The 18,006-nt window shown below is 47.0% G+C and overlaps 2 protein-coding genes across 2 annotated transcripts; both read right to left on the bottom strand.

The window, feature by feature from the left end:
• Positions 1-868: 868 nt before the first annotated feature.
• LOC308069026 (UDP-glucuronosyltransferase 1A1-like) lies at positions 869-17,822 on the bottom strand (the record flags this gene model as incomplete). The annotated part of the gene is made up of 5 exons (XM_080400705.1): positions 869-9,623; positions 11,012-11,231; positions 12,009-12,096; positions 12,361-12,492; positions 16,974-17,822. 5 exons carry the CDS (start codon positions 17,820-17,822, stop codon positions 9,326-9,328), a joined length of 1,587 nt encoding a protein of 528 aa, XP_080256831.1. The 3' UTR covers positions 869-9,325.
• LOC308069021 (UDP-glucuronosyltransferase 1A1-like) lies at positions 12,533-16,953 on the bottom strand. The gene has a single exon (XM_080400699.1). The coding sequence runs from the start codon at positions 15,721-15,723 to the stop codon at positions 14,836-14,838; it is 888 nt and encodes a 295-aa protein (XP_080256825.1). The 5' UTR covers positions 15,724-16,953; the 3' UTR covers positions 12,533-14,835.
• Positions 17,823-18,006: the final 184 nt, after the last annotated feature.

Genomic DNA, 18,006 nt, shown 5'->3' with positions numbered 1-18,006 from the left:
CTCTAAGGCACCCTAAGAGCACATGTTTCCGTGCATGAGCAAAAAATCTCCACTGCAGTAAGGAATAACTCCTGCAGGAGCGTGCGTGCAAGCAGAGGGATGGCTTTCTCCTGGGGTTTTACCCAAACCTTGGCTTTTGCTGCTCTCTTGGCAAGGTCCGGAGCTCTGCAGGACGGCGGTGCTGGGCACCCCCAAGGGTGTCAGCAGGAGGCAAGGGCAGGAATTTGTGTTTCAGGGATATCCCTGAATAATTTCAACATTGTTTTATTTTTTTTTAACCCCCCCCCCCCCCCCTTGGTTTTTCTATCTACCTCAGGTACTCCGTATACCCAGCTTAACATTTCAGCAGCAGCCTGAAACATGCCGTGCTCAGCTCGTCAGCGTGTGCCCTCCCCGAGACCTGCAGGAGCGCAGCTGACATGTTTCGGGGCCCTTGGGGTGACTGCTGCATTGATTTATCCCTGTCCTTGATCTGAAATCCAGTCCTTCCTCACATGCTGGGACTGGACTGGGTGTATGTCCTTCAGATGCCTTCTGCCCGCTGAACATCAAGCCCTTCTCCAAAACCTGTTTTTGGGCTTTGCATTACCACCCTTTGTGCAGTAACTGGTTATTGTACTTAACATTTAATGTTCCTTTTTTTTTTTTTTTCTTTTTTAAAGAAAAAATTTTTGGAAAAAAAAATACTATGATTAAAGTTGTTACTATTCCAGTGCTCCCGAACGTCATCTACTGTTGTCTCTTCATCTCAAAGCAGCTTGGATGCGTGGGAGTAATTTATTGGGTTTTCCACTATGCCGACAGCGTGTTTCTCGCAGCATGTTTCCAAACCTAGAGCCAGCCATGCTCTGGGGCTGATCTCAATCCAATCCTCCTTCCCCACGCCTTTCCATCCTGCCCTCTCCGAGGGAAAGTCTCTGGAAACAGTCTGGCCTCCCAAGCTGCTGCTTATGTTCAAGCACTAGGTAAGGAACTTTCTGAGGTGGGAAAAGATTTGGTTGCGGGATGTGTTTTGGTACGGAGGTGTTTTTCTTAATGGAGAAAACATCCTTGTATTTAGCCAAAGCAGTTGTGATGCTCCTGATAGGAATGGAGTTCAGATGTGAGGCCATGGAAGCAAAATGTTTAGGTATCTGTCAGTGGCTTCAGTTTGCCGAGGGTGAAGAAGTGACACGGTGGTTTGATTTCATCCTTGGCAAATGCATCTTGTGGTCCAGCATGGCAAGGCGCATCTGTGCCGCTGAGCCAGCACCACCACCTCTCACAGGTCGTCAGGAGGATGTGTGGCACACAAGGATGTGCTTGGACCTTGGATTCCCTTGCTCCATCCGTGCCTGGGTGGGTGTGATGCATCCTCTCCTGAAAGGCCTGGTCTTTTCTTGCAAGGAGGTGAGGTTGCAGGAGGATGCACGCTGGTGGCTAATGAGTGCCTGGAGCTGTGTACCAGTGCCTGCTGATAACAGGCCATCTGGCTCATGGAAAGAGGCTGGAAATTTCCTGCTCACCACAACGTGACTTGATTTCCAGAGCAAAACCAAGGTTTAGCCTAGGAGAAGTTGAAGAGAACAGGGGGAAAAAGTAAAGTAACCTTTTTGTGGAACTCGTGAGCTAAGGAAGGTACTGAACAACCCTTTGCAGTGTTGAAGGGAGTGAGTAAACAAGTTCTTCCCAGACCTTTCCAGGGATGATGCACCAGCAACCAGCTGTTGGCTCTCCTTTTGTCTCCTGATCTCAGCTGTCCCTTGTTTCCTAAGCAGATACCTTCCTATTGGTCTAACCCATGAGTGTGTTGGCCTCCAAAGCAGGGTGATGGGCATACTGCCGGCGTGTTTCTCCCTGCCAGGCTCACTCAGCCCTTGCTGCACCATCCCCCACTTGGTTCAGTACCCAGAACCATGGCCATCACAGGATTTGGGCTGCAGTTCAGAGTTTGGACACTGCCCAGGCTCTTGGGGCTTCGGTCAAGTCATGACCCCGGTTGAGGCTCCCTGGAGAGAGCAGGGTGGGCCCTACTGCAGCCCAAAGGCTTGGCCGTGGCTGTTGGAGAGCTGCTGTGTCATGGCCAGCATTTGGTCTTTAAAATTGTGCATTTGGGGCAAAGTTGTAATTGGGAGGATGATGCCGCAGAGCCGCTCTTTTACTCACTGCTCAGCCCTCTGTTCCTTATTGGTGCTCTCCTAGAACAGCTCATTGCTTACTTTGTGCAGATACACGTGCTTTGAGATGTGTGTGAACTGAGAAGCAAAACAGGAATAAGGATCCCACATGTCTACACATGTAGACCTGCGGGTCCAATAGCGATGCCATGGCTTGCTTCCTTAAAAGCCACGGGTGGCTGTGGATCCCATTTCTGCCTGCCTTTCTTCTCCCTCATTTCCGATTGCTAGCAAGTTTCCACCAGGAGGAAGGTCTCTAACTCTGTTGTCTGTCCTTGTTTCTTTTCCTCTGTGAAATTGGTCAGTGCTGGTAACCCGTGACTGGGGTGTGGTTGATATTGGGAGCTTCACAATGCAGCGTGGCACAAAACCCCATCCTCCAGCATGGGTATGCCTGGTGAGAAAGCAAAAAGGGAGCATGTGTGAGATGATTCCCGGTGAGAGTCTGCTGTGGTGTTTTCTGAATTACTTCTGAATTCTTTGCATAAAGGGCTGGTTTCTGCTGGGGTTATCAGTCCCTGCCTGACTTGCCCCAGTGCCACCAGGATGGGTGCAGATGATGCCCGCCATGGATGCCCTGGTGTGCACCTCCTTGCTCCTACCTGGTCTGGGCAAGAGGGGCACCAGCTGTTTGATTCAGGCAGTTCCCATTAGCTGCTTCTCTGCTGACTGACTCCTAATATTTCAACTTCAAGGAAAAGTTTTGGCTTTTTTTCCTTAGGTCAATCAAGGGAACAAACAGCTTCAGCACAGGTCACCTTGCAAATGCATTCGCACCATTTTCTCCTCTACTTCAGCCACCACAATTGAATGCTCATCCTGCATCAGCTCAGCTTGGCACTAAATGGCTGAAGAAGATAAGTCAGAATGGGAGGGAAAGAAAAGTCACCTCTAGGTTATCAGTGTCTGTACAGAAAAGCTGCTGTATCTATGATTTTTGCTTTGTTCTTGCCAGCTCTTGGTGTCTGGATGCCCAGCACAGTTTGCAATGAGAAGTAGAATCTATGATTAAAGACCCTGGAGGTCTCAGGGCATCTGTTTTTATCCCTGGAAACCCCTGCTGAAAATCAATTGCTTTGTTTCCTTCCCAGCTCTTAACTAAATGCTCATTGTGGATTATCTGCCCTCAGGACGCCCCTGTTTTGCAATATGAAGAGCTGGTGTCGAGTGCTTGGAGGAGAGGAGTTGGTTAAAGGGTAGCTCCTAGGTCTTCCTCTTGTTGGCAGGTTTCTTTTGCCACCAAAACCCTATCCTTCCCAGGGCTGTCCCTTGCATCTGCCCTCCTCTGATGGCCATATTGCCCATGCCAGCTGGAGGCACGATGGTTTGCTTTGTGAAAACCATGGTAGAAAGTACCTTCAGTGAGAATGACGTTGCATCACTTGGACCTCTGCCCTGGGTGCTGGGCTTCACCAGGATCCCAGGCACATCTGGCTCAGCAGTCTCGTTCTAGGTTTGGGTTTTCTTGTCTGCTGGACCCTTACAACCTTTTCACCTGAATAACCCAAACCAAATTAATTAGGCCTGGTTACTCATAAGACATGGTCTTGGATGCCTGTGCATTAACAGCGATGGCGACCGTCCCCGGAAATGTGACTCCCCTCGCGTGTCCCCAGCGTGACTCACTCAAGCCTTCTGTTGAAAGCCCTTTTGTTTCGCTAACAGGCGTTCCCAAAGCATCCCGTGGGGCTCACCTCTTCACAACTCGGCAGGCTTAATGCCTTGGTGAAATTCAGGGACTTCCAAGCAACAAATGACACATTTGGCCTTTTTGTGTTATTGGGGGGGGGGAAGCAGCATACAAAGGCTGTGTGCAGAGGAGCCTTGCTGGAAGACGGGCAAGCTTTGCTCTTTGAGCCGTCGGTTCTGCGAGGGGTGACTGCTTGATTTGGGGTGGAATGGCCCTGGTGTCCTACATGAAAAGGAAGGAGCCTCTGGCTGGGGAGATGAACGTGTTATTTTAGTTACTGTTTAACAGACTGGCTCAACACCAGGAATGCCATTGGTTGTGGTTTCCCCTTCCTTCCCCTGCCCGTCGCTGAATCCATCCCAAGCCTCCCTCGTGGTATGCTGAAATCATCTCGGACCCACCCCTCCAAGGAGTTCAGACCAACCATTCGTGGCCAGAACTCAAAGGACAGCCCTACTGTCTCTTCAGCAGCCTCCAGAAGATAACAAACCTTGGGTTCCTGCCCTGCTTTGATTACCCCCCACCGACTGTTAATTAAAGCTTCCAGCAGACACTTTGCAAAGTCTTGTCCAGCATGAAGCGAGTCACTGGGATGCATTTTGGTCCCTTGCTGGGAGAGATGAGCTCGAGAGGGGTGCTTGGTAACAGATGCAGCCTGCTTGGATCTGCCCCAGTGAAGGGGGGGACCGTGTCGTGTCCCTCCGAGGTAATCCAGGCTGGTAGCGTTTCAGGGAAGAAATCTGCTCCATTTGTTCAGGCTGGCTTTTGAAGATAGGTCACGCGGTTAGATAAGCCAGCCAGTATCTGGCTGGGGGGGATTTAGGATTTGCTGATGCCTGAACAGCCTGTGCTGATGACTTGCTTTTATCATCCTAAGCAATCAGATCTGGTGCATGAAACCTTTCACCCATCCTTAATAGAAAGGGAATTGATGCTGGGAGCACTTGCTAGTACCTGTCAAAGCAGGATCATGCAAGAGCAGCTTTGAGCATGAGCTGTGGCACAGGGCAGGAGTTCACTCTGGGAAAGGTGAGCTCAGAGGCAGCATCGCCTCTCCCAGAAATACCAGCATCCTCAGATAGTGAGGATATGTTTGTGGATGGAGATTTCATCTGCTCTTTCCTCTGTAAGCCTGATTCAGGCCCGGCAGCCTGCGGCACCACCAGCAGCAGGGTCATGGACCAAACTATGCAACGAGCCCAGCTGCCACATGGGCTTAACCGGGCTCGCTGAGCTTAAATCCCAAAGCCGGAGCAGTTTGCTTCCTCACTGGGTTCAGCAGGGCACATGCCTCCCCGAGGAGAGGCTGTCCTGCATTTTGTACCTGGTTCGCTTTGGCTGTTGCTTTTCCCCAGGTTTCGTCACGCTTACCTATAAATAACTCCTAAAAACACCTCTGTAGGTGATAATTAATAGGAGAGCTGCATGGCTGCTCCAGCTAAAAGTACACGGCTTGACAGTGTTGGCTCCCTGGCATCCTCCAGGCAGTGCTGGGGACTGAAGACGGCCAACGTGGCATGTCATGGGATGGGATATCTCCAGTGCCAAACACTAGGCTTGCCCACTGGGATGCTGCAGGGATAGCTCCAGAGAATGATGCAGAGGCCAAGGTATGTGGTGGGGCAGCCTTGCCAGCTTCCCATGGGGTTCGTGTGGTGCTGCCCCCCCGGCATTATCCCTGCACTGCTCCCCCGGCTCTCGGGGAGGAGGGCAGGGCTCTGGACCATCACAGTCATCACACCTGCAATCCTGCAGCAACCTAGGTTGTGGGTGCGTGTGGTTTTGGGGTGGCTTTTTTCTTTTTTTTTTTTTTTTTTTTTTTTTAAATGGGGCTGGTGCTGCTCCTGGCAGGTTGGCATCCCTCGTCTGCAGTCCTCAGGGATGTGGGCATGCACACCGTGTTTGCTCACCTAAAGCTTTCACTGCTTTTCCACAGTAGGAAACAAGGCTAAAAGGGGGGTTGGGTGCTCCCGTGAAACCCCCCAAACTGGAGTTATGACTGGCTGCTGGCAGCAGTATTTACTTTTTACAAAGCCGTCCAAAAGGTTATAAAAATTCAGTTAAGTAATTTTAGGTCTGAGTGTGAGCATCCAAGTGAGAGCGCGCAGGGCAAGGCAGCACCAGGGACCCATCTGTGGGCATCTGGCCCTGGGAGCCCTGTGCAGAGGAGGAGGAGGAGGAGCAGGGAGTGCTCCTTTGCAGGTCGCTGCTGTTTCTTGCTCTGCCCTTGACTAACAAGCATGTTTAACTTCTCGGTGTGTCTTGCAAAGGGACAAGTCCGCCTCCAAGTGCTGTGTCCCTATGGGCCAAGGGCCTTCTTGGACTCACACACCGGGGAGGTGGAGGAGCCTGAGAGCCATCCGGAGCTCCCATGGCAATGGAAAAACCTCGTTGTTGCCCTTAGGGACCAGAGGGCTGGGGTGAGGCTGCAGAAACCCTGTGGCTGCAGAAATATGTCAGCAATTCCTGTCATTTCCCTCGGTCCAGCTGCTGGGAAGCAGGAAGAGATGCTGACTGCATTCTCCCACCGGAGCCAGGGCTTCTGTGTCCCCCAGGATGTCCCCATCCGGAAGCCAAAGAGGTTCTTGCCCATGTCTTGCAGCCAGGGAGTCCAAGGGTCACCAGGAGAGCCTGGAGCAGCACTGTCTCACATTGCCTTTTTTTTTCCCAGCCTTACTTTTGCAAGCCTGGATGTTAAAATCCAGGCGAAAATAAAACAAACACTAAAAATGTCCCCGTGTGGGAGCAGAAAGCAACAGCTCTCCTCTCCTTCCACAGCTCCGAAGGGGCGCTACGTGAGCGCTCGGTGATGCTGAGAGGCTGCCGCAGGCGGGAGGTGTTTGTACCTCCTTTCTCCAAGGGTAGAGAAGGGATTTTGGCTGCTGTCTCCTGGCAGTTGTTTAAAAACAGAGGTTTGAAGGGTTTGTTGAAAAAGCTCAGACTGCAGTGCTTGGAACCCTGGGGTGATGTGGAGCCTGTGCGGCTCAGGGAGAGGAGTGGTGCTGGCCCTGCCTCAGTTTCCCCTTTTGGGAAGTGACCTTATTTCAGCTCTGTTGCTTAAAAAAATGTGTTGTGGCTGATGACTTTTGTTCTCCCAGGAAGGGAAGCAGGGCTGTGGGGCTCTGCCCTGCTGAAGAGGCATCATGGCTCATGGCACCCAATTAAGGGGCGATAGGAGGAGACGTGTCTCCAGTTTAACTCTTCCCTGAGAAGGTCTGGGAGGGCCGTGTCGTGGTGATGCTGCAGCCCTTCTGCCTCCCTCCTCTGCACCAAAGCTGCTTGTCCCATGCACTTTGGCTCCTGATTCGCTCTGAAACTCGCCTCTGTGCAGCAGGGTCCGTGTTCCTGGAGCACAGGCAGACAGACGCGTCGCTATCGATTTCCACCGACACACCTGGGCTGGCCTGGGGGGAAGGACGATGGCCTTTCTCCTCGCTCCCTCCTGTGAGTGATATCGTAGTGTCCTCTGCTGGGCACGGCTGAAACTGGACACAACATGGCAGTTGTCCAGCCCTGGCACTGCACATCCCCCAAGGCCCCTCTCTCCTCATTTCTCTGCTGAGCCAGGGGAAAATAGCTGGACAAACTAGCTGAGGCTAAGGAGAGTGAGGGGAAAAGGAGAGGAAGGGGATACCTGGGCTCTGCTGCTATTTTGTTTTGGCTGTGTTAAAGATCTTTCCGAAATGAAATGAAAGCCATGGGATGGACATTTTGATTCTTCCTCCTTTTCTCTCAGCTCCTCTTCTTTCACTTCTTTGAATCTTTCAACTTCAGTCAAAAAAAACCCAACCACCCAAACAGCTGCAGTCAGGATATTTTAAACTCTGTTCACCTGACCTGAAGCCAAGGGGTTTTTCTCTTGTCCCTGCAGTGAAAGTCACTGGATCGATCCAGAGCCTGTTTGCAGCAGAGTACTCGGAGAACTTCACTGTAAGGACATTTTAAAGTATATTTTACATCAGAGAGCTGCTGGAAGCAAGCCCCATGCTCAGAGAGGACTGAAACCACCATGGTTGGTAGTGTGGCGGCTGCTGAGAGGTCTCTCTGGATTTCATTTGTAGAAGCGCTGTGTACCTTTGCACAGATGTGCTGGTGTCACCTGGCTCCAGCCAGGACCACAGGGACAGCCAGAGATGTCACTTCAGAAACATGTGGAACTGCAAAAGTTGCATTTTGAAAGCAGGTCAGCTTTCACGCACTGTGGGGACTTTCTGCATGTCCCAAAGAAGCGTTTCATTCTATTTACTGCGGGCAGGAAGAGGGGAAGAAAAGACAGAGGGCGAAAAACAACAGTTCTCGGTCCTGGACAGGTTGCAGGTAGCATGGATGCCCACGAGAATTGGGCACTGCAGTGGGGACAGGCTGAGGAGAAAAGGGACTGAACTTACCACTGATTTTTCAAACAGCAATAGAAAATAACAGCACCAGGTACTTAGCAGAACACCTGTGCTGCCACGGGATGTCCCAGCCTGATTTGAACCCTGAATATTAACATGTTTGTGGGCTTTTCTGACTTTTCCTGTACGTAGCAGTAAGAACTGTGGCAGCCTCAGGATGTAACCTCTCAGCAAGGATCACATCACCAAACACAGTAATGCTGAGAACTGGCTTTTGTGCATCGAGGTGGCTTTCACACTGCGGAGCATTGAATCTTTCCCTTCTCCAGCTCTCTCTCCATGACTGAGCAAGCATCCAGCCCCATACCTCTCAAGTCAGAAAACACAAGAGCCACTATTGTTAGTATTGGGCATTTATTTATAGGGCTGGTGTTTGGGTCCTTACCTGAACATCACTTACAAAGAGCACATCAGTTGGGTTTTATAAACAACGATTACAAAGATCTCATCGCCTAACAGGTAATCTCCAGGTACAGTGCTCTGCCTGATTGCTCTGCCTGATGGAGAACTTCGGTGAAACACCCATGGCTTTCAACAACTTCCTTGCCAAAACCTTAATTTTGTTCAGGGTATTATAAACACACAAAATCCATTTAAGATATGTATCTAGCTAGGCTTATGTGACACATTGTCAGAGTATAACGTTTGCCTCTTCTATAACAACAGCTATACAGAGATTTCAAAGTGCTTGATAAACCTGACAGTATTACACTTCAGTAAATGGTTCTTCTAAAGCCCTTGAAGCAAAGTCTTATGAAATCCCTATAAATCCCATTGCATAGAGAGGTAAGGAAAAAAAGTCACCATGAGCCTGCTGTACATCAAGATGTGGAAGCCAGGAGCCTCAGACTTCGCACTAATACCTTCCCAAGTGACTGAAGCGCTCCTATACAAAGTAATTTTAATAACCGATTCTTAATTAAAGGCAAAAATTATATCAGTGAAACAACCCCTCCCATGGTGCTAGTTTAAAGGAACATTATTTCTTGACTGAAAGTCAGAAATAATTTTCTTGAGATTTGTGATGTTCTCTGATCCTTCTGGTCTGAGCAGACCTTATCTCCTACCACTAGTTTCATCTGCTAGTGAGACTTTGATTTGGTTGGCTTTCTTGTTCTTCCCTTCTTAAAGCAGCACCTGCGGCAGCAGAACAGGCAGCACTTCACAGAAATGAAGAGGGAGAGGAGCACCACGGCGAGGAGGAAGGCGATGACGTCCAGGGAGTGGTACTGGATCCAGCTCAGGTCGTGAGCAGCGGGTCGCAGGTGTGGAGCCCCTTTGTGTCTCATTACAAACTCCACCCAGTGCACAGCCAGGTCCAGGGGGTGGATGGGTCTGTCAAGGTGAAGGTCTGAGAGACGTTTGATGTTCTCTTTGTACCTGTCAAGAAAAGATGTGGGATGTTTTCAATGACTTGTGCTTCCAAGTCCTCAGAAAAAAAGAGATGCAGTGTTAGTTGTCTGGTTGGCCCACTGGGGCTTCTCTGACGGTGTTTCCCCACCTCCACCACCCCATGACAAGGATAATGGCAAAGTTATGGGCCCAGAAATGTGCTGTTTTTGATGACAAAAAAAAAAAAAAAAAAAAGAAGGAAAGATAATAGAAAAGAAGAAAAAGAAAAAGCTCAGTTTGAGCTGTCATCAAAATCTCCAAGGTGAAGGTATCTGGCTGAAATGTGAGACTGGATGTAGAAAAGCCATACAGCTTTTCAAAGATCAAGATGCATTATTATTATTATTATTGCTACTATTATTATTGTTATTGCTATAAGAAAAGTGGTTAGAGAGCAATGGCAATAAGGTGCCATTTCTCAAAAACATGATGGGGAAGAGGATGCCAAGGACTGAGAAGCCCTAATGACAACAGAGAATGGGAGCAGGGAAGAGGAGGGTATGTTTTAAAGCTCCCCTTTGTGATACCTCAAAACACCTGGGGCATGCTGGCTGCAATACTGTGACGTGTAGGATGGTTCCCTGTACCACCTCAGCATACCCTTGCATGTTCCTCCTGCTCTGTGCTGGAATTGTCCAGCCTTGCTGAGCCAGGCAGCAGCTGACTGTGCTCATACAGCTCCTTATGAGCACTGGGGTGTGTGTGTGTGTGTGTGTAAATGGCTGAGAAAAACTAGTCTGTAAAATAAATGAGTGATAATAGCTATGTTTAGTAAACGCTGCCATCTGGAAAGCAATGATTCCTGATGCAGTACAGCCTCTGGACTACACCAAGACGCTGCCACTTGCTGGCTTCCTCCTGCTGCTCTGCAGACAGCATCTCCAGACAAGCCTCATGCAAAGAAAACCAGCCAGGCAGCTGAGCCTTTCAACCTTTTCGGGCTCCCCACTGACTCACGTCACCACTGATTTGGGAAACAAAAGCACTTTGCCACATCTCCCTTCACCGATTGCATTCTCTGCCAAGCTGTGTCAAAGCCCTCTGCATCACTGCCTGGTAAATTTGGCTTTAAGCAGGTGACACATCTTCTGTCAACTTTATTTCTTCCATTGCATCTACCCCACCTTCTCTGCTACCTGCACCCTCTCACATCAGCCAGTTCTTGTCACCTAGTGATTATACTCCCAAGCAGTGAGAAGGACAGTGCTGTTACAGGGACAGGATGAGGTTAACCCAGGGCAAGCATCAGCTTCTCAATGATGTGACTTTGATATAAGAAGGCATATAAGAACAGATTAACATTCTGTTAAGCTGCAAGCTAGCATGCTGGTGTTACACAACAGTAGAAGGAGAAAGGCTGTGTTCCTATTACTGACTTTTTATCGTTGATTACTGCTTTCAGGGCAGCGGATATGTCCTTCGAAGTCATTTCAAGTATATTCAGTGTCACTCCTGCTCCCCGTGACTCTACTCGCTTGGCATTGTCCATCTGGTCTCCAAATAAAGGCATTAGTACCATTGGCACCGCATTGCATATGCCCTCGTAAACACCGTGTGAGCCTCCATGGGTAATAAATGCACGAGTCTTAGGGTGAGCTGTGGAGGAAAGGAAAACTTGCTTAGTTATTTGATTTATTAAGTCACAGTAACACATCCCTGGGGAAAAACATGTACAAAAATGGCACTGGGAGGTATATATCAAGAATTTTGGGCTGTCATGTGCATCGTTACTTGTGGACAGACTTGGGGCTGCAGAGAGCAGGACATTATGGGGGACTGAATGAACACTGGGTTGTAGGATAATCCTCCAAAGTTTCTCAGATTTTAGGATGAAATCAGAGCCAAGGGAGGTTAAAGAAGATGTTACCATCGCTTACTTTTTTATCATGTCTTCCATTTGCTGGGTTTGCAAATCTCCCACAGCCAAGCCCTGTTGTCTAACCAACAAATGCACTCCTGGTAATAGCACATACAATTTTACCCCTTGAAAAGCCCAACAACCTGTCTAGAAATGTTCACTTTGGGACCTCAAATTTTCTTTTCAGTCCAGTAGACAAAATCATAACAAAAACGCGTGGCTGGGTGTTGAGACTGGCTAGTCAAAGATAAAGACCCCCATTTTTGACAGTGAAGGTAGTTAAGTGTTGGAACACCTTTCCAGACAGAGTGGTTTCATAATTCAGCAATTCTGAAGTTGCAATCTGGTAAGTTTCTGAAAGACAAGCTCTGGTTCAAACAGCAAAGCCTGTAAGGAAGTCCTGTGACCCACAGCGATACAGAGAGTCAGCACAGATGGTGCTAATGGGGCCTTACAACAGCAGTATCAGGATTAAAAGAAACACTCTGATATTTCTCAAGGTATGTCAGACCTACCTAGAAGATCATTCTGTGGCAGCCATTTGACGAGCTTTACGTTCTTTGGCAGGTTGGGAGGCGCCTCTCCCGTGTATCGCCACAAAACCTTTCAAGAGAAGTAAACACAATGTCAGCTCTCAGCAACCAGTCTCTTGCTGTTGCTCAGTGGGTTACAAAGCCACAGCTGAAAACGTCTGTGGTGAACAAAACCTGTTTTATCAAGCAGATCAGGTGGGGTGATCGTTTTTTCTGGCATCAGGGAGCAGGAGAAAGAAGGGAGGACCAGGCACACTGAAAGCTGAAGGTAGGCATGTACTGTATTTGAAAACATTGTTGAATTGCTGTGCTGGAAGGAGAAAAGGGAAACTACCGTTTGAGGGACTGATCCCAAGGCTTCTGCGATTTCTTTGGCTTTCTTCATAGGAATCTCAGAGACCATGGAGCCCAGCGAGAAGACAATAATGCCATGTTCCCCAGAGGCATTCACAATAGCTTCAAATTCCTGCCAACACAAAGCACATCTTAGTTGAAGTCCTTTCCACATCATATGCTGTAATTCCTGTCACGTTCCCACAAAACTATCTGGAAAGGCAATAAAATAAGCAGTCAACACAAGAAAATTATGATCAGGAAAATCAGTTATCTGTATGAAAATGAGTCCCAGGGAAGAAAAATAGGCACAGGTGGATGAAGGTGCATGAGTGTTTGCAGGATTGAAGCCTGAACCAAGATTCAGTACATACATGAGAAAAAATTTACTTTAAACCAGTCGTATAGCAAAGCCTGCCTGCTCAAAGACATGGGTTTCTGTGCAGTAAAAAAGGTGTTGTACCAATTAAGGAGATCAATTCATTGTCATACTTTCCCTGGCAACCGATCCCCAGGTGAATATATTGTGGTTTATTTTCACATTTATTGCAAGTCAGATGCTCTGGATTTAGAATTGATGCTCTTCTTTTCAGACCATGCAGCTGCAAGAGAGAATTAAGATTTTTGAAGAGTGTTCTGACAGCAGATATCTCTAACTTCTAATGTCTGGATTTATTGGGTCTGCTCTGAGTATGATAATATTGAACCGCTGCCAGTTTTTTATCTGTTTTTTTGTTTGATTTAAATCACAGAAGGGCTACGAGATCTGTCACTAGACTCCAAGAACAAAAGGGTTCCTATAAAGCATAAAAACAGCTGAAGGCTGGAACAAAAATCCTGTGCCATAGAAAAATATTTGGTAAAGCCAGGGAAGGAAAGACAAAACTGGAGGGAACTGTTGCAGGCAGAGTTAAATGGCTAGAATAAAATGAACTAAATGTTTCTGTAAGTCTGGAAGTGCGATCTCTAGGGTCTGAGGGTATAACCAAGACTAAATCTCTTCGTTGGTGCTCTGTTATGTATTTTTGTGGCTGATCAGAGTGCCGTGGCCTTTCGCTTGAAGCTGGATCCCAAATAGACGGAGCCATTAAAGCTTTGGTGATAGCAGCACCCTGAACAGCAGACCTAATGGTCTCCCTGGGGGCAAACAAGGCGAAATGTAACTCTAATTTCAGGGCTTCGTTCTGTCTTACCAGTTTTCTCTGAAAACACGCTCTCCATTCGGGTGTCATAGATGTCTGGTTGGAAACTCAGGTCTCAGTTCTACAGAAACTCACAGACACCCGGGAACTGCAAAATCCTCCCCAAATTACAAATGTGCTTCTGATACAAATTTCTTTGGCCAATGGTTGACACGCTTCCTGCAGTTCCTGATGCAGTGGAACGCTTACAGCTATTTCAAGGTGTATTTAGCCTTATTAATTTTCTGTGGGACCAGTCACATCAGTTTTACTCTGTTCTTTAAATGTTTTTGTGTGCCAAGGTCTGACTTCCTGCTCAGAAGTGCCACTATTCTTAAGAAACTTTTTGCAGCCCTGCTTTGGGAATACGAAGGTTATTTCAGTAGTTGTTTTAACTAGCATCTGCTCATCTCGGTGGTGCATAGCACCACCTCTATGAAATACCTGCAGTGGACACTCACTGAAAAATAAGTGAAAACACTAAGAATTCAGAGGATTTCTTAGTGGAAAGTGGCAGGTAATCCCATATTTAGGAAGTCTGGCATAGTTCAAGCAAAATACACTTGCAGTCCAGACCTGGGACAGAGTATTTTATACAAAAGAAGCAGACATCTCTTGCTGCTTCACTGGGTGGTGGGGTTGTCATTTAGGTCTGCCACTGTCTGAAATTCCTGCAGAAATGGTAATTTTTTGCCATAAGCAGTGAACTGCTTAGGCGAACCATGAGATTGCCCACACGCTGGAGGAACATCATGCAGTCCGTGTAGCGAGTGAAGAACCTAGGAATGTAGGAAGGAGGATTTGGACAGAGAGTAGCATGGAAGTCTAAGCTGCACGGCAGTCCCCATACAAGGTACACAGAAGGTAGGGAGAGATGTTCGGCCACTATCTGTCCACATGGAAAAAAAAAAATGCCCTTGAGCAGAGGACTAGCATGGTTTGGCCTGCTGCATTACTCCAGGTAGCACCAAGTCTTGTTAACAGGTATACAAAACAAAATTATTGAAAATAGGCAGCCGGAATATGCTGGGACGAAATAAATAAATAAATAGATAAATAGATAAATAAATAAATAGATAGATAAATAAATAGATAGATAAATAGATAGATAAATAGATAAATAAATAGATAAATAAATAAATAGATAAATAAATAAATAAATAAATGGTAAGCCCCAGCCTTTTTGTGCATGCTTGTCTGGGAATCCAGAGGGTTTGCTTTCCACCTTGCTTTTCTGCCTGTTTTGATGTGTTACTGGCGGGAGCTCCATCTCATGGTGAGCGCAAACATTGCAGTCATAGGGAAACTAGGGGGGAAAAAAGATAACTGACCTGCGATAACGCTCTTTCCCGAGCGCAGCTTACGCCTCCGATCAAGACCATGTTAGGCATTAGGGGCCTGGGGTACTCAAACACAAAGTCGTATTTCATGAGCCAAACGGATGCGTGGCTGAGCAGCTCAAGCACTGTTGCCTCTTGGTGGAGGAATTCTTTGATCAAATGGTCATATGGCGAATAAAGAAAACTGCAAGCCAGGGAACTGCTCAGGCTAACTATGAGATTGCCCACACGCTGGAGGAACGCCATGCGGTCCGTGTAGCGAGTGAAGAACCTAGGAATGTAAGAAGGAGGGTTTGGACAGAGAGTAGCATGGAAGTCTAGGCTGCACGGCAGTCCCCGTACAAGGTACACAGAAGGTAGGGAGAGGTGTTCAGCCACTATCTGACCACATGGAAAAAAAGGATCCATAAAGACAGCATCAAATTTGCTTTCTTCAAGGTATTTAATCAGTTCTTTGTTAGACAGAAGACGTTTGCAGGAATCGAAGAACATGGCTGTAATATTTGCCATTTTTGAGAATTTTTCCAAGAAGGGTTGAGGTGTGAAACTCCTATAGCCCATCTTTTTAAATTCTGCCTCCACATACTCCTTAGTGTAAGACACAGAGTATGTTTTCATGGTATAATGCACCGACGAACCTATCCGTAAATTTATCTCTGGTACAACCATCACGATTTCATGTCCCCTCTGCCTGAGCCGCTCCACAACCGGGCGCATGCTGAGCCAGTGGCTGCCATCGATAGGTACAACCAAAAGCTTTCCACCTTCAGAAAAGGTCCACAGGAGCAGGAAAAACGCAACCCAGGAGGCAAGAGAATTAATTCCTGGACTTGAAGAGGCCATTTCCTTTGTGCCGTCAGCAAAGGTTTAAACCGCGGCAAAACTGTTGCAGGGGACAAGGAATGAAACATGGGGTACTTTGCACTTTAATCTTAACCAAGGGAAGTGTTTAATTTTTAACACACTACATTTGCGGGGAGAAACAAGGGTAATTTTTCACAGTGAGTAAAGGTTGTGTTTATCTGTGCACAGTGAAGGCTTTAACTGAGCCCTGCAAAGTAAAGTTGAATGCTCGAATTAACATTAGAGGATTCAAATGCTCAATGGAGAAGTGTCCAGCAATTGGCAGCGTGTTGCACTGAAAGGCTGAACAAGAGTCATGAATGGGAGATAACACCTGACCCAGCAATCACTGTCTTGTTAACATCCAGTTAATGATCAACTCCCTGCCTTGGGACTGCTCAGGTGATTGGACACAGCGCTTCAGAGCAGAAGCTGACCTTTGGATTACCTTGCGCTCTCGCAGCCTAAGCAATGATTGACAGAGGTTTGGTATATAGTGGGTTGTTAAGGTTTATCTTCAGATTTGTTTCTATATCGTAGCAGTTATCAAAGTGAAAGCCCTGAGTCTACAGTAGTAAATGCGATGCAAACTTAGCAACAACCTCTGCTGTTGCAACACCATCGTGGTCTGAAAAACAGAACAAACGACTGACATCTGTGCTACCTGCACAGCCCTCTAGGGAGGTTTAAACAAGCTAGGGAGGGAGGGTATCTAGTTACAATCCTGAAGGCTTCTTTTTCCAATCATCCTCTTACATGCTACCTTACACTGCTTCTTACACAAATTCAGAGGCAAAAGAACTCCCTCTACCAAGTGCCTGGGTATGTCCACAGAGTTAATTCCACATTTCCATTTTTTGCCCAGCCAAGTCCCCTGCAATTAATCAGTATTCTGCAACTGTTTGGGATTATTAAATCATATGACCTAGAATTACTTTGTCATTTAGCTAGATATAGTGTACAGGCCATGAGTGTCTAATGTTATGGTGATATGCTTACAACAAGCTAAGCTGTGCCTAGGCAGCTACGCAGCTTAGACAACTTTGCCTAAGCTCTCCCAGAAAGAAACCCTTCAGCTGCTTGGAGTGATCCCATGATCGTCTGTCCGAGCCTGAGATTCCCACTCCCAAATCATGCCGTCCTGCTATTTGATCACATATTGGCTCAAGAACAAAAAAGAAGCACTTAAAGCAATTCTTAAATGATAGATAATAAATGCTATAATACCCTTAGTGTAAACAATGTCAAACCTTTGATAATGGCTCCTTCTGCTCACAGTTGATGCCTCCAATATAGATCATATTTGGCATTATTGGGCGTGGATACTCAAAAATAAAGTCGTATCTCATCAGCCAAACTGATGCTTTGCTGAATAGCTCCAGTAGTGTTACTTCTCTGTGAAGAAACTCGGAAGCTAAGTTCTCATATTTTAAATAAAACAGATAGCAGAACAAATGCTCTGAAACCCCAATCAGGAGGTTCTTCACACGCTCCATAAATGTCATGTGATCTGAACTGGATGTGAAAGTCTTTGGCACGTAAGAAAAAGGACTGGGACACTGGGCAGCTTTATAGTCTAAGGTACATGGAAACCCACGCATGAAGTACACTGAAGGGAGAGAAAGATATTCAGCAACAATTGGTCCACAGGGCAACACAGGATCCATCATAATGGCATCAAATTTGCTGTCCTGGAGATACTTCATTAGTTCTTCATCGTATAAGAGATGCTGACAAGTAGTAGAGAACATGGTGGTCAGCTCTGATAGATTGCTGAATAAAATTGTGAATTTTTCCAGAAGGGAAGGGTTATCAAATATTTTTTCACCAATGGAATGGTAGAATCTATCCACATACTCCTGTGTGTAAGGCGCAGAGTATGTTTTAATGATGAAAGACTGTGAGCTTCTCATGAGCAAACTAGCATCAGGAATCACCGCAATGATTTCATGCCCCCTCTCCCAGAGTTTCTCCAGGACCACACGCATGCTCAGCCAGTGACTTCCATCCTGAGGCACAACCAAGAGCTTCCCACCTTCTGCCAAACTCCAGAAAGAAAGAAAAAGAACAATCCCAGCATGTATCTGGTACCTCCACATAACTGTCGGCAGGAGAAGAAATGAACTGTTCCTTCTCACTTCTTACAAGCACCATATGAAAACAAAAAACAGTTGTACCTCATTTATAACTTGATGGTCTTTGATCTTTACCTCTACAAAATGTTTACCAAGACAGGTTATTGCAGTTCAAAGATCATGTTTTAAACAATGATAAAAGCATTGG

The sequence above is a fragment of the Falco punctatus genome, assembly GCF_963210335.1.
Source record: "Falco punctatus genome assembly, chromosome: 8".
NCBI lineage: Eukaryota > Metazoa > Chordata > Aves > Falconiformes > Falconidae > Falco > Falco punctatus.
The sequence above is the reverse complement of the archived record's forward strand: the minus strand, read 5'-3'. Positions and strand labels throughout refer to the sequence as shown.

Excerpts from the sequence above, each read along its gene's own strand:
- LOC308069021 (XM_080400699.1), bottom strand. The coding sequence starts at position 15,723 with ATGGCCTCTTCAAGTCCAGGAATTAATTCTCTTGCCTCCTGGGTTGCG.